The sequence below is a fragment of the Xenopus laevis genome, chromosome 2L (genome assembly GCF_017654675.1).
Source record: "Xenopus laevis strain J_2021 chromosome 2L, Xenopus_laevis_v10.1, whole genome shotgun sequence".
Taxonomy (NCBI): Eukaryota; Metazoa; Chordata; class Amphibia; order Anura; family Pipidae; genus Xenopus; species Xenopus laevis.
The window spans coordinates 94,601,488-94,615,235 of NC_054373.1; the positions used below are offsets into that span (position 1 = coordinate 94,601,488).

The following is a 13,748-nucleotide window of genomic DNA, read 5'->3' on the forward strand; positions in this document are numbered from 1 at the left end:
ATTCGGCTCTGATAGTGCAGCGAGCACAATAGTGTTTGCTACACTAGCGATGCGGCCCCTCCTGGACCTGCTCCGATGTTAATTGTTGAAAGCGGGAGGGGGAGCGGCATTGGGGCAGCCCCTGAAGCGCCGCTGCTTCTGAATAAAAAGCCAAATAACTTAAAAAACTACAAATAATAAAACATGAAAACCAATTGCAAATTGTCTCAGAATATCACTCTCTGTATGATACTAAAAGTTAATTCAAAGGTGAGCAACCCCTTTAAATGTATTTGTAAATGTAATTGAATGCAGTATTTGTTTATCCTCTTCTTCCCTCTGCATATAAATTTAAGACATGCACAGTATCTAACTCAAAACATTTATTTGTTCAATTCATCCATAACAATATAAATCACATTAATTCATCAGCATATCACACCACAAGGCAGTGTCCCAACCCACCCCCTCCCCGGGCTGCCACTCCCTCGGTATGACTCTTGAAACAGTATAAGGGAAATTTTAACTGGCTGCACATAACATGTATCCATGGCATTTGGCAATGTGTCACTAGAAACAGTCAAAACTAAAAAGGAGACTATGTATTTTCAGTTAAGAGCAACCATATAAATAGATCACGGTACTCTCACGTTCCTTGTTATTGCATATCATTCACCAATGAACTTCTACAACGTAGTAAAGTATTTCATGTTACAAATACACATAATTCACAGAAAACAATGTGCTCATTGAGTCCATTTGGTACAGTATCCAACCTAAATGTCCATTCTGCCTTGCATTTCAGCAGCGTGCATTACCTATTCCCACCTATCCTATGGTGTAAACTCTCTTGCAAAACCTATAACCTTGGAACATATTGGGTCCTTCCTGTCTAAAATGTGTAATGACAGGTGTATACTTTTTGGGATTGTTTATGTCTGACTTGTGTTAGCCCACCCTATATTTTACAGTTTGTATATTCGATCTTATGTAGCCAGGCAAGCAAAATAAGATTTAAGCTGGGTTTTTTCCCTTATTGTACATGAATGAACAGACATCACTTTTAATCATACAATTACACTGTCTACATACCAACCATGGGAATGTGCCTTGCAACTACACTGTCTCTTATAACAAATGTGGGTTTATCTTTAAATAGACCCCCAGTTAAGCATCATCAATAAGTATATGCCAATTCTGAAAAGTGATTCTTTTAACTTCCTCACTTCAGGGAATTGATGGTATTGATAGAGATTTAACTTCACTTTGTGAACCAAAAACGGTCTAATCAATCAATTCCTTTGCACAGACATCAAGTTTTCCTACTTTCTCACCCCAGGCAGTCCTCATTAATGCTGACCTGATGTCTCTACCTTTGTCATGCGATGCATTCTAGCATACAGGGGGTGGCAGGTTGAAGAGGGTGCTGAACACATCAGTGTTTACAGTGGCTTTAACTTACTTTATGGAGGGGGGATAGGGCCAGATGATAGGTTGTCTGTGCAGAGTAAGCACAATTTGGTCTTGGCCCAGGGCCCAGCATAGACCTGGGGCTGTATAAATAAGAAATTAGTAACTCACTGGCACACAAGACTTGTAGTTAAAGGACAAACCCTTGCTACTTTATTAATGTGGACATTTTAACACAATGAAGATTAAATGCTGGGTCTAATTTATTAATTCTACACCTCAATGAGGCAAACAATTATGTAAAATGAACTGCATATTTATATGTATTCCCCTTTGGGCTTGTAAAAACTCCAGTATGCCTTTTTAGAATAACATATACAGTACATTAGAATAACACAGAATTGACTCCTAAAAGGTTTACACTTCAGTCAAAATAAAAAAGTCCTCTGCAGTCAGCATTGGGGAAAATATAGAGAAGCTTTAGTAGAAAATAAGGATGGGCCAAATCTTAACACTTTTTTCAGGATTCCAATTCGGCCGAATCCAGCCAAAACGACTGTGAATCCTTAAAATCATGTGACTTTGGACAACTAAATGTGACAATTCTTATTCAGTATGGTATGGATTTTTTGTGTGTGACACAATGATTAGCACTTCTGCCTCTGATTAAGGCCGAGATACAATCTGCAAGAAGTTTGTATGTTCTCTCTGTGCTCTGCTCTGTGGTTTTCCTTGATATCTTCCCAAACCCCAAAAACATACAGGCAAGTTAACTGGCTCTGGATACAATTGATCAATGTGTGTGTGAATGTGATTGGGACCTTATTTCTGTACAAACCTCTTATTTGAATATGCAAATAATATTCAGATAAGTCCTTCGAACTGTCAGAGTTCAGGTCTCAAATGACATTCAAAATAGGCCCTGCCATTCCAAGTACCCAGAGGCCCAAACAGCTGCCCACAGGACCTATAAAAGAGTACCAATAAATGCCTATGTAGCATAGCCACCCAGCGGTAAAACCATCTGATATTACAATGTACTTGCTACTCTTTCTTAGTGAAAGTAATGGCGAACGGACGTTACTCTGCAAATTCACTAAAATGCGGATTTTACTGAATGTTACCTCTTTCGCCAGAGTTGTCTTCGCCACCTCAGACCAGGCAAAGCGCTATAAAGCAGCTAGATCTTCCTCAATCTTCTGTCACATGCTCCTGTGAGCCAAAAATGCATCAGAAAAACGCTGGCGTCTTTTCCTTTTTTCAGCGTGATTGCCTGCTTAAGTCCTAACAAACTTTTTTTTTTTTGGGAACCGTTTTTTTACAGACATTTCCTAACATATGGAACATTCATTTTACAGCGAGCTCAAGTGTGCGGCATTATAAGAACTCTATTGTCTTTATTAAGGTTCCCTGGACATGTGTTTTAAAAAGTGGAATTTGTAAGTATTTGCACCAACATTTAACATAAAGACCTCCATACAACTTTAAATTTCCCGCCATATGCAAATTGACCTGAGAGCAAGATCACTAGCGCATCTTCGCTTTTAAATGCTCACGTTGCCAAAATAACGCTATCGAAAAGTCGCCAGCGTTCCTTGCCCAGGATGAAACTCTGCATATTAGTTAATTGGCGTAGTCTGAGCGCATTTGCGCTTGGCATATGGGTGGGTGAGAAACGGACACTGACGAAAATTCCCCGGTTAGTAAATCTGCCCCTAAGTTTTTTTGACACAAGCCCAGTGGATTCTGAACTCACAAAGAAACAGACTTGGGAACATATGCACACAAAATGAAAAGGAGTTACCAGTGGGGAGCATAAAGAAATTGCTCCGCAGCACCAAATAAATAAATAAACAAAGAGCAGCTGTTGAAGCCATAAAGGTGGTTCTTCCTCAAGGTCAGGGTACTAGTGACTCCATCCAAGTCAGGGGGGCTCCAAGGCAAATCTGCAAACACAGAATTTTTCTCTCAAGTTTACAGTGAGGCACAAATAGCACCCTTTGTGCCCATAAGATTAACACGTGCAGGCATTTTCAGGGACAAAGATGAAAACGTGAGCCAGAATAACAGGGAAGAAACTTGTATATAAAGTACAGTTTTGCTTTATTAGTATTGCACATTGCTAGCGCTGTTACAGGAAGTTTTGACTGATATATTGGGCTACATCATACAGCTTTTTCCGGTTCAGATCTCTTCAGTCATACCCCTTCCTGTCTGTCACTATGGCAGAGGATGATGTAGGAAAGATGGCAGTGCAGGGTTTAGGTCGCTCTTTACCGCTGGTAGTGGTTCTCGGAGCTACCGGTACGGGGAAGTCTAAACTGGCGGTGCAACTTGGGCGGACGCTTGGAGGGGAAATAATCAGCGCGGACTCCATGCAGGTAACAGGCGCATTTCAGGACATACAGTGTATAGAGTTCAGTGCCCAGCAGCTGCTGCTTCTTCCTTATATATGCGCAATGGCGAGTCCTTTCCTAGAAAGTGCAGGACAAAGCAAACTACTGCTCATTACTTGGATTCTCTGCAATTGTTAAACTACTATACCATGAGAAATCAGAATAAGATCAAATATATTTAATGTATTGTTATTATTCATTTAATACAAGTAATGAGAAAAGCCACCTCTGTGTGTATTTACATTGAGGGTTCGCTCATTACCCAAAAATAGTTTTTGCTTAAAATGTAATTGATTGTAAAGTTTGGTGTAAATGTAATTGCTATAGAATGTCTTGTTTTGCCTATTTATATTCTCCATACCTCTACCTGAATAAATTCATAGCCCCAGGCAAATAGGCATTTTACAAAAACATTGTTGTAGTTCTGAATGTAGCTCAAAGGAGCTCCTATAAATGAATATCTTGGAGGCTGGCATACGCCCATTGTCATTTCACACCAACAATGCATTTGCTGCAGGAAAGGTGTATGTATTGCACAGTTTAGGCAGAATATGGAATAACAGCCTGACTAAAGAATGATGAACTGGATTTATATATATGGCCTTGAGAAAGGTCACATATATGCACCTTCTAATACACTCATTTTAATCATAAGAAATCCTGGTCTTTCTTTATATATATATATATATATATATATATATATATATATATATATATATATATATATATAGTCATAGTCATATGATTCACCGGCACTCACCCTCACTGGATCAAATCACCCGTGAGTGCTCCTAACTGCATTTATCATTTATATATATATATATATATATATATATATATATATATATATATATATATATATATATATATTATATCATATATATACATACATAGATGATCGCCAGTCTTTTAGGGAACTGACAGATGGGGCGCTTCATCCACCAGCAGGAAATATTCTGTGATGATGCCCATTCACATTTATTTGTCACACTGCACGTAAAACAAATTACATGCGCAATTCCATGTAGTTACTGCATTTTCGGGCGGTTGCCTGGGATCACCGTATATAATGTGTGATTCAAAAGAATGCAAAGGGACAGGTGAAATGGAAGACTTCCTGCCGGGCGATGAAGCACCCTGTCTGTCAGGCCCTTAAATGTAGTATTGTATCGCATCAAATCTTGTAGAGCTGGAATATATCTTCACTAATAAACAGTTTTTTTGAAGGAGAACTTTCCATATGTTTATTAAAGGGCAACCCCAAAATAAAAATATAAATGTAAACCTAATTCTAAGCAACTTTCCAATATGAATTTATTTAAAAAATGTCCGTGCTTTTGAAGTTATTTGTAAAAACAATTGCTATTGAAAGCAGCATTTGCTTAACGTCTGCTTTGTCGGTTTTGAGTTATTTAGCTTTTTCTCAGCTCTCCAGTTTGCAATTTCAGCAATCTGGTTGCTAATGTCCAAATTAACTTTGCAGCCATGCATTGATTTGAATAAGAGACTGGAATATGAAATGGAGAGGGCCTGACTAGAAAGATGAATAAAAAAAAGTAGCAATAACACATTTGTAGCCTTACTGAGCAATTGTTTTTAGATGAACCCCATCTAAAAGCACATGCTCTGTAAGGTTACAAATGTAATGACCCCCATTTGAAAGCTGAGTCAGAAGAAGGCAAATAATTAAAAAAACTATAAAAAATAAATAACGAAGGCCATTAATAAGTTGCTTAGAATTAGCCGTTCTATAAGTTAACTTAAAGGTGAAACACCCTTTTAATCTGCTGGTTTGTCTTACATTGTTTCAACAGTCTAAGGCTAAGCCATCAGGGCAGATAATAGAAAGGGACAGAAAACACTGCTTTCAATAGCAATACATATACAAGTAATTTAAAAAAACATATAACACTTGTATTTAATGTATATGGCAAAGTTGCATAGAATTATGTTTTCTTTTATTGGGTAAAATTTTTTTGGGGGGTTTTCCTTAAAAAAGATTAATTGGACTTAAAGTTATTTGTAAATTTATTTCCTATTGAAGGCAGTAGTAGTTTATCCATTACTGTTCTGACAGGTTGTGATTTTTTAAAGAATGTGACAGAAGTCAGGTCTGTTAATCAGCTGTATTCTGCTATGTTGTTTCAGCAGTCAGAACCAATACTGTAGAACAGACAGCAATTTCAATTACAAAAAAAAAAGAAATTTTTAGATAGCTTTAAGAAGGGGTTGGATGACTTTTTAGCAAAAAGGCATCAGGAAGGATTTATTCCCCCCTCTGAGGCAAATTGGAGAGGCTTCAAATAGTTTTTTTGCCTTCCTCTGGATCAACGAGCAGTTAGGCAGGTTAAATACAGAGTTAGGGTCAGGGTGAGTTACACTTAAGCCTGCAGGGAGGCAGTTCGGGGAGATTAGTCGCCCAGAAGAAAAGGAGATTTGTCACCAAGCGACTAATCTGCCTGTGTACCCTGACCCTTAATGTTGAACTTGATGGACGTGTGTCTTTTTTCAACCTAACTTGCTATATAATTCAATTGCAGTGGAAAGTAGCTTAGAATTAAGTCAGTTTGGGGGGGGTCACCTTTAAATTGTTGTTATACAATAAAATGGATTCCAAAAAGGGGGCCAAAATAAAATGCACATTGTGTTTTAGATGGACAGTCTTGTAGCAATTCATCAAAATTTCAGAATCTGTATTATTACTTTACATTTTTAATTTGCCCTGCACATGCAGTATCCTATATGTGAATCTGCTGGTATTCAATGATGGCTGCACATGTACAGAATTGCCAATCAATGTGAGTCATTTAGAGAACTTACATTATCATCTTTGAATGTGTTGCCTCTTCTAACAATTGTGGTGGTTGCACCATAACCAAAATAAGAAACAGGGAAGGCCAATGGCCTGATTCAGTAGATTTGAAACAGCCTGTTCTAATGTAAGAATGCTCTGAACGGTTTTGCACTGAAAGGAGCCATATCTGTCTTTTTTATGGGCATTTTGCAAAGGTGCAGTGGTTGTAATTAGCTAGCATACAACAATTAGTGCAATCATATTTAATAATATGGCAGTGCCATGTTAATAAATGCTGTACACCGAGACTTTTTAGGCCTATTTAAATGTATATCTTGTCATCATTTACTTGATTTCATTTTGTTAGCTGGAGAATGAAACATGAGAGGAGAATGTGCTGTAAATGGAGATCTGCTGAATGAATTCTAATTCCGAGTGCTGATGTGTTTGGGTGGTGACAGCTGTTGCTGGCTGGAGCTTCTAGTCAAAATGCTTTCTTTCACTGTGTTACACTAGCTATCCGGGCACCTGCCTTTTAAAAATCTAATTCTAAAAAAAAGGGTATTAATATGTTGTTGTAATAATGCATTAGTAAGTTTGGGTATATGTTGGGTAGATCAGCAGTCGGTGTATGGCCGTGTTTCTATATAGGGCCCAAGGGCCCATCTCTAGTCAGACCACTTTGGGTGGGGGGGGAGGGTGAACATCTAGTGCCTACATTAAAAAATAAAAATGTTCCCAGCCCAATGAGGTTGAGGAGGGTACCTGTCTCTTCCGCAATTGGCACATGTACAGTCTGTGTTTTGCATGCATCGATCTGTGAGAGGAGGGGTGGCATTGGCAGCACTAGACTTAAATACAGCCCTGAGTCAGCATTCCAATTCATCCCACAGTAGTTAATTTGAATTGAGGCCAGGGCTCTGTGCCATCCAATCAATTTCTTTCACACACAAGTTCTGTATGGACCTCACTTTGTACATTGGATTATTGTTCTGAAAGAGGAAAGACAAGCTGTTGCCACAAAGTAGGCAGCTCAGAATTGCCAAGAATGTCTTTGTATATCATAGCATTAGGTTTTCACTGGAACCAAGAGCCCTAGCCCTTATTCATATTCACATTTGGACTCCTTTTCATACATGAATTTAATTGACATATTATTTAACAGATTGGTGCTATTGTACAGTAAAATCTTTTTTTGTTGCTATATTTGTCTGTTCAAGGTATACAAGGGACTGGACATTATCACTAATAAGGTCAGTTCAGATGAGCAGAAACTGTGTACACACCACATGATCAGTTTTGTGGATCCTTTGGTTAACAGTTACACAGTTGTAGACTTTCGAAACAAAGCCGTGGCTCTGATATCCTTTTCAGTTTCCATGAGACAGGTATATTCTTCATTTTCTTGCACAGGATTTCACTGCTTCTCCAAAATTCATTCCTTTCTACAACCTCCTTAATTCTGTACATTGAAGATATTTTCTCAAGAAGCAAGATTCCAATTGTTGTGGGAGGAACAAATTACTACATTGAGTCTTTGCTTTGGAAAGTTTTATTGAATACGGTATGTCCTTCCTATGGTGTGATAGTTCTCCTGTTTGTCTTTGTATGGATTTATTTGCCATAGCTTGCTTTATTTAATTTTGCTTGATTTCTACCACAGGCAAAAACAGATGGAATAAAAAGTTCTGTAACCAGCAATGAAAATACACAGACGGAAGTTGATAGGAAAAAAGAACTGGAGAAATTAGACAGCCATGAACTCCACTTGCGTCTTAAGGATGTGGACCCAGAGATGGCATCAAAGCTACATCCAAATGACAAACGTAAAATTGCCAGGTACAACTTCTTTAGCGCATGGTTAGTTTGCTACACTATACTCTATGGCAGTGATCCCCAACCAGTAGCTCGTGAGCAACATGTTGCTCTCCAACCCCTTAGATGTTGCTCCTCAAAGCAGGTGCTTATTTTTCAATTCCTGGCTTGGAGGTTTTAATTGCATAAAAAACAGGTTTATGGCCAAACAGAGCCACTTTTAGGCTGCCAATCCACATAGGGAAACTGAATAGCCAATCAAATCTTTTATTTGGCACACCCCAGGATGTTTTATAATGCTTGTGTTGCTCCTCAACTCCTTTTACATGTGAATGTGGCTCACGGGTTAAAAAAGGTTGGGGACCCCTGCTCTATGGAGTATATTTATCTAAGAGTGAACGTTCACCCTTAATGGAGAGAGGCGGTATTTCACTCTAGCGTATTGTGGTGATCTCTAACTTTACTTTTTGATAAATATACACACTATAAGTGGTGTGACATTTAGGGCTGCTTATTGTAAGTAGGTCTTTGCCTGGGCTGACAAGTAGAATTTCTACTGGATCCAACCAGATTATTTTGGAGCAAACCCTAGTAATGAAGTAAACTCGCAAAATGTAGAAACCAGGTGGATGAACCATTTAAAGGACAAGAAAAGCTGGATTCACTGGGGCTGTCCATTTGTTAGTCACCCCCAGTGAATTCTTTTTTTTTTTTTTCTTGCTGGCGCTCCTTTTAGCAAAAAGAAAAAAGCTCTAAAATGTGTAAAATGGTAGTGCAGCACTCTTATTAGTTTTGTCTTTGGGCATTGTTTCCAATGCACTGGCCTGCAGAAAAAACTTTGCATGCACTTTAATATCAAACATGCAGGAAAGAAATACCTTGTTAGGATAGATAGACAAACTTGATAACATGCCGTGTGAGTTGGTTTTCTGTATCAAAGTAATTACAGTCTCCATTCAACTCCAACCAAAAGAACTGATAAGCTGGAGACACTCCTTACATTAGGTTTTGCCAAACCTTCAAGCTCAACATCTTGCCTGCTGCAGTAATCGTAGAAGGGTATATCTGATTTAGTACAAATAGATGTGCATATAATACATGTGTTGTGTCCTGGTGCTTGCCAGGTGTTACTGCTCTCGATCTGCATTGTATGCTTGTTGCTAGTATGATATTTGAGAGACACCTGAAAGCATGTCTTATGTGTGTATCATGTGGACTTCTGTGTTTGTATATTTTAGGTGTGTAGCTGCAGATCCAGTCTGATTACATATTTCCCAGCAAGCAGTGGCTTGCTGATAATATGTTCAGGACATTGCTAGTTTATACCTCTCCCTTCCCTAGGGCTTCTGAGAGTTCTTCACACAATCCATGATCTTAGCCAAGTTGCCTTCCTCTACATCTCTGACCGACTGGTTGGGGGGAGACGCGACATAACTAACTAAATTCAGGCTTTCATATTTATCGCTGCAAGCTTGATTACTTTATGTTACACAGGAGCCTACAGGTGTTTGAAGAATCTGGCATCCCACACACTGAACATTTGAAGCGCCAGCAAGAAGAAAAAGGAGGGGGACCTCTTGGTGGAGCCCTGAGATATCAGAATCCCTGCATTCTATGGCTTCATGCAGATCAGGAAGGTATGAGATGCGTATGTTGAAGCCTTGCTAAACATCTATATTCTGAGAATACCTGTTTGATTCAATATTCAACAATTTGGAAAATGCATTACATTCTAGAATTGTGTGTGTGTATGTGTGTGTGTGGGGGGGGGGGTGCAGGCACATATGTTATGTAAGCTACTTTGTTTGTTCTTTTTCCAGAATATTTAACATTAAATATGGTATCCTGTTGGATACTGTAATCATAGTTTCACTTTTTTACACGTCAAAGGCTTTTAACTAATACTGTGTAGTTAAGTTATGTGAAAAATCTGATTCTTCTGACTTTGGTTGTTGCTGTTAAAATTGTTTATTTTTTAAATACAAATTATTTTTTAATGTATATTTCAATTTGAATGCACTTTCATCTGTGTTCGCATAAAACTGTATTCTTCTAACATTACGTGCTTTTCTAAGGAGTGTTTAGGGGAAGAGCTGTGCAGAAGGGTTGGTGACCAGCCATGTTTGGCCACTTACACAGAGCCGATATCTGACTCTGTGACACTGATGGCTGACGTGGAGAATCGGTACTGGTATCTAGAACCTGAGAGGCTTCAGTGTGCATACTAGTGTTTGGGGATCAGTGCCAAAAAGCCAGGAACCAGAAGTCAAGCTCATAGACATGGGGCCCACAAACCCTGCAGTGCAGCCCTAGCCAGGGCAGGCTTTTCATAAACAAGTTAATTTGCTGCTGTGTCACATATGCAGGGGAAACGCTGCTTTATACTGACAGCTTTAACCAAGTGATTTCTGTTCTAGTTTTGAATCCTCGTCTAAATGCCAGAGTAGATGAGATGCTAAAACTTGGGTTGATCCAGGAGCTACAGGACTTTCACAAGAGTTACAATGAGAAGCTGATAACTCAATACAGGTGAATGCTGCTACTATTTATAATTTTTACATTTTTTTTAGGGCAGATGCAGCTATATATTTACTGTGACTGGATTTAATTGTAGTGGATTACATTTTCAGTTTTTTTGGGAAAAGGCCTTAAACTTTGTTTCTTTCTAGGCAGGATTACCAGCATGGCATCTTTCAGTCCATTGGCTTCAAGGAATTCCATGAATACTTAATAAGTGAGAATAGTGCTCCAAGTGCAAGGGAGGTCCTTCTTCAGAAAGGTAAATTTTGCTATGATGTTTTTTTAGACTCTATATGGAATGACTGCTCTTTAACTTCTTTTTTGTTTTTAGGTATTGAGAATCTGAAGCAAAGAACCCAGAAATATGCAAAGAAACAGAATAATTGGGTGCAGAACAGATTCCTTAAGCGTAAGTGTCCCCAAAATATTTGCTAAACCAGTTGAGTAATGCCAAATAAAGTGTAGAAACACAATAGATCAGGAGTGCCCAAGCTAAGATCTCATTTCTTTGTCAGACTAAATCTTTCAAACTTGCGTCTTTATCACATTTGTATGTTTGTCCGGCTTTAACATGGAACCTCCCATTGTTATCTTCTGTCTTATCTATTTTTGAATTCACTTTAATTATGTTCCCTTAAATTCTGTATCTTGTAATTTGCACACCACTCCTCTGGAATGCAGCCAAATTTAGCAGCTGGAACTCGAATCCTCTTCTAGAGAACACAGCCTAGGACAGGTGCTGAGCCACACTCCTTTTCAAATTCAAGGAGCAGCAGGTGGAAGGCAAGCAATGTTTTCAATGTAGTGGCCTCTTTGTTATCTTTGATCAGTGTAGGGCCTTTTTGATATCTTAAACAGATTTCAGAAACACCAACAGACTTCCTGTGTGTTTTAGAATGACCAAAACACGTTTTTACATGATTTTTCCACCTTTTGAAAGAGTTTAACATTTCTCACATGTCCTGAGAATGCAGATTCTGTGAATGCATAGTTGCTTGAAAATTTACACATGTCTCCAAGTCTATTAAAGGACAAATTCAAAGATAGTGTTTCAGTTTATGGTGAGATAAAGAAGTTATGGATGAGCTTAGTAAAGAGTTCAGAAATTACCATGAATCTCATTCATCATCCTCATCACATCAGTAGTTTGACTGTATGGATGCATGTGTGAATAAACCGATTTACTCGACTAAACTGTGGGTATATTTTAGGACCAGGACCTAATGTACCCCATGTGTACCGCCTAGATGTGACTGATCTATCTGCCTGGGACCAGTTTGTTCTGTCACCTGCTCTGCAGATTGTGAACAGTTTTCTACAGGTTAGTTCAGTTGAAAGATCCAATTCGAATGCTTACCTGAGAATGTAACTTCCATTCTTATCAGTACATTTCATCATTTATCTTCAAATCAATTGCCATCAATATTCTGAGCTTTTGTATTTAGAGTATTTAATGTTTTACAGGGAGAAAATCCAGCAATTGAGCCTCTACGTCTACACTATGATGAAACTGTGAATAAGCGTAGTAGTAGTTTGTGTGATCTGTGCAACAGAGTCATAATTGGTGATCTGGAATGGGCAGGTAAGGCATATGAATAGATTTCAGAATTTCCACCTTGGAAAGTAAGACTTTTTTTTTTTAAACTTTCAGTAAAATGTATATGTAATGTCTAATCTACGTTGTCAGCTCACATCAAGTCTAAAGCTCATCTTAATAATGCAAAAAAGAAGAGGAAATTAGAAGGTCAGTGTGATCTTGGAAACACTCAAGTGAAAAAACGATTGTGCACTCAAGATCCAGAGAGTGTGAAAGAAAATGAAGAGGAAAGCACTTGTAATGCAGAAACAGCATAGAAGTTGTCAGGTAACTCATGGATGACGTAAAGGAGATTCATATGATAAGTGAGTTTGGGACTCACTAGGTAAGGCTTTAAAGAGGAGATGTTTGCATTTATGTCAACAATAAGGAGGCTCTCCAGGATGAAGAGAACACAAGCAAATATTGGTTGCATACTCCTACAAAACTTTGGAAATCTTGGACTGAGGAAGGAACCCTTCCAGTGGCAAAAAAATATGGTGGTTTGAATAAATACTGGGAGGGCCATAGACTGTAGGGGACCAGGCAACGATGTAACTGCATAGAAGAGGGACTTGGAGGGGGAGAGATGGACCAGTTTGGGCCCAGGAGGCACATTTGTTCCCCTCCCCTGGTTCATGTTTAGACTGGGATAGTGGAACACAACTTATCTTAGCACCCCACCCCCAGAGTACATGAAGGGGAAAGGCAGAGTGAAAGAATTTTTTTTTTTCGTGGTCCTGGAAAGGTGATGTTAAATTCCATAACCTGATTAACCTCACTGATGCATTCTGAAGATTTTGTTGTGGGGGCATGTCACTTCTAGTTTTGCCACTGAATCCTTTTGTGCATGAAACTTTTGTCTGCTTCAATCACAGTCACCCATAGGTAAATAAAATATTGTACTCAAGAATACACATTGTATTTTTCAGGAGACAGAATTTATTTTCATATGCTTTATATTTATTGCAGATTATAATAAATGTGCTTTCATTTAACTGTTCCATATGTCTTAGCCTCTGTTTGGTGTTCATTTATTGATTACTACATTTCTGCTTGTGTGAATGAATAGCTAATGATACCTGGGGTTATGTTCTTCCTTCTGAATAATCCCAGCACCTACAATTAAAGTCAGTGGGATGTGCCTCTAGTGTGCATTTTAAGTGTACCAATAGAAAGATAGCTTCTATTGTTTGTAATGATACAGTTAAAAAAAAATTTCGAGTTAGGCAGGAGTGTTTCCTATGCACAATTTTGG

At 38.5% G+C, this 13,748-nt stretch overlaps 1 protein-coding gene across 1 annotated transcript; it reads left to right on the forward strand.

Moving 5' to 3' along the window:
* The first annotated feature begins 3,537 nt into the window (after window positions 1–3,537).
* On the forward strand, window positions 3,538–13,493 carry trit1.L (tRNA isopentenyltransferase 1 L homeolog). The gene is made up of 11 exons (XM_018246820.2): window positions 3,538–3,770; window positions 7,800–7,940; window positions 8,048–8,143; window positions 8,243–8,418; window positions 9,889–10,031; window positions 10,812–10,923; window positions 11,064–11,173; window positions 11,246–11,323; window positions 12,126–12,235; window positions 12,379–12,496; window positions 12,602–13,493. The coding sequence occupies exons 1-11, from the start codon at window positions 3,612–3,614 to the stop codon at window positions 12,766–12,768; spliced, it is 1,410 nt and encodes a 469-aa protein (XP_018102309.1). The 5' UTR covers window positions 3,538–3,611; the 3' UTR covers window positions 12,769–13,493.
* Window positions 13,494–13,748: the final 255 nt, after the last annotated feature.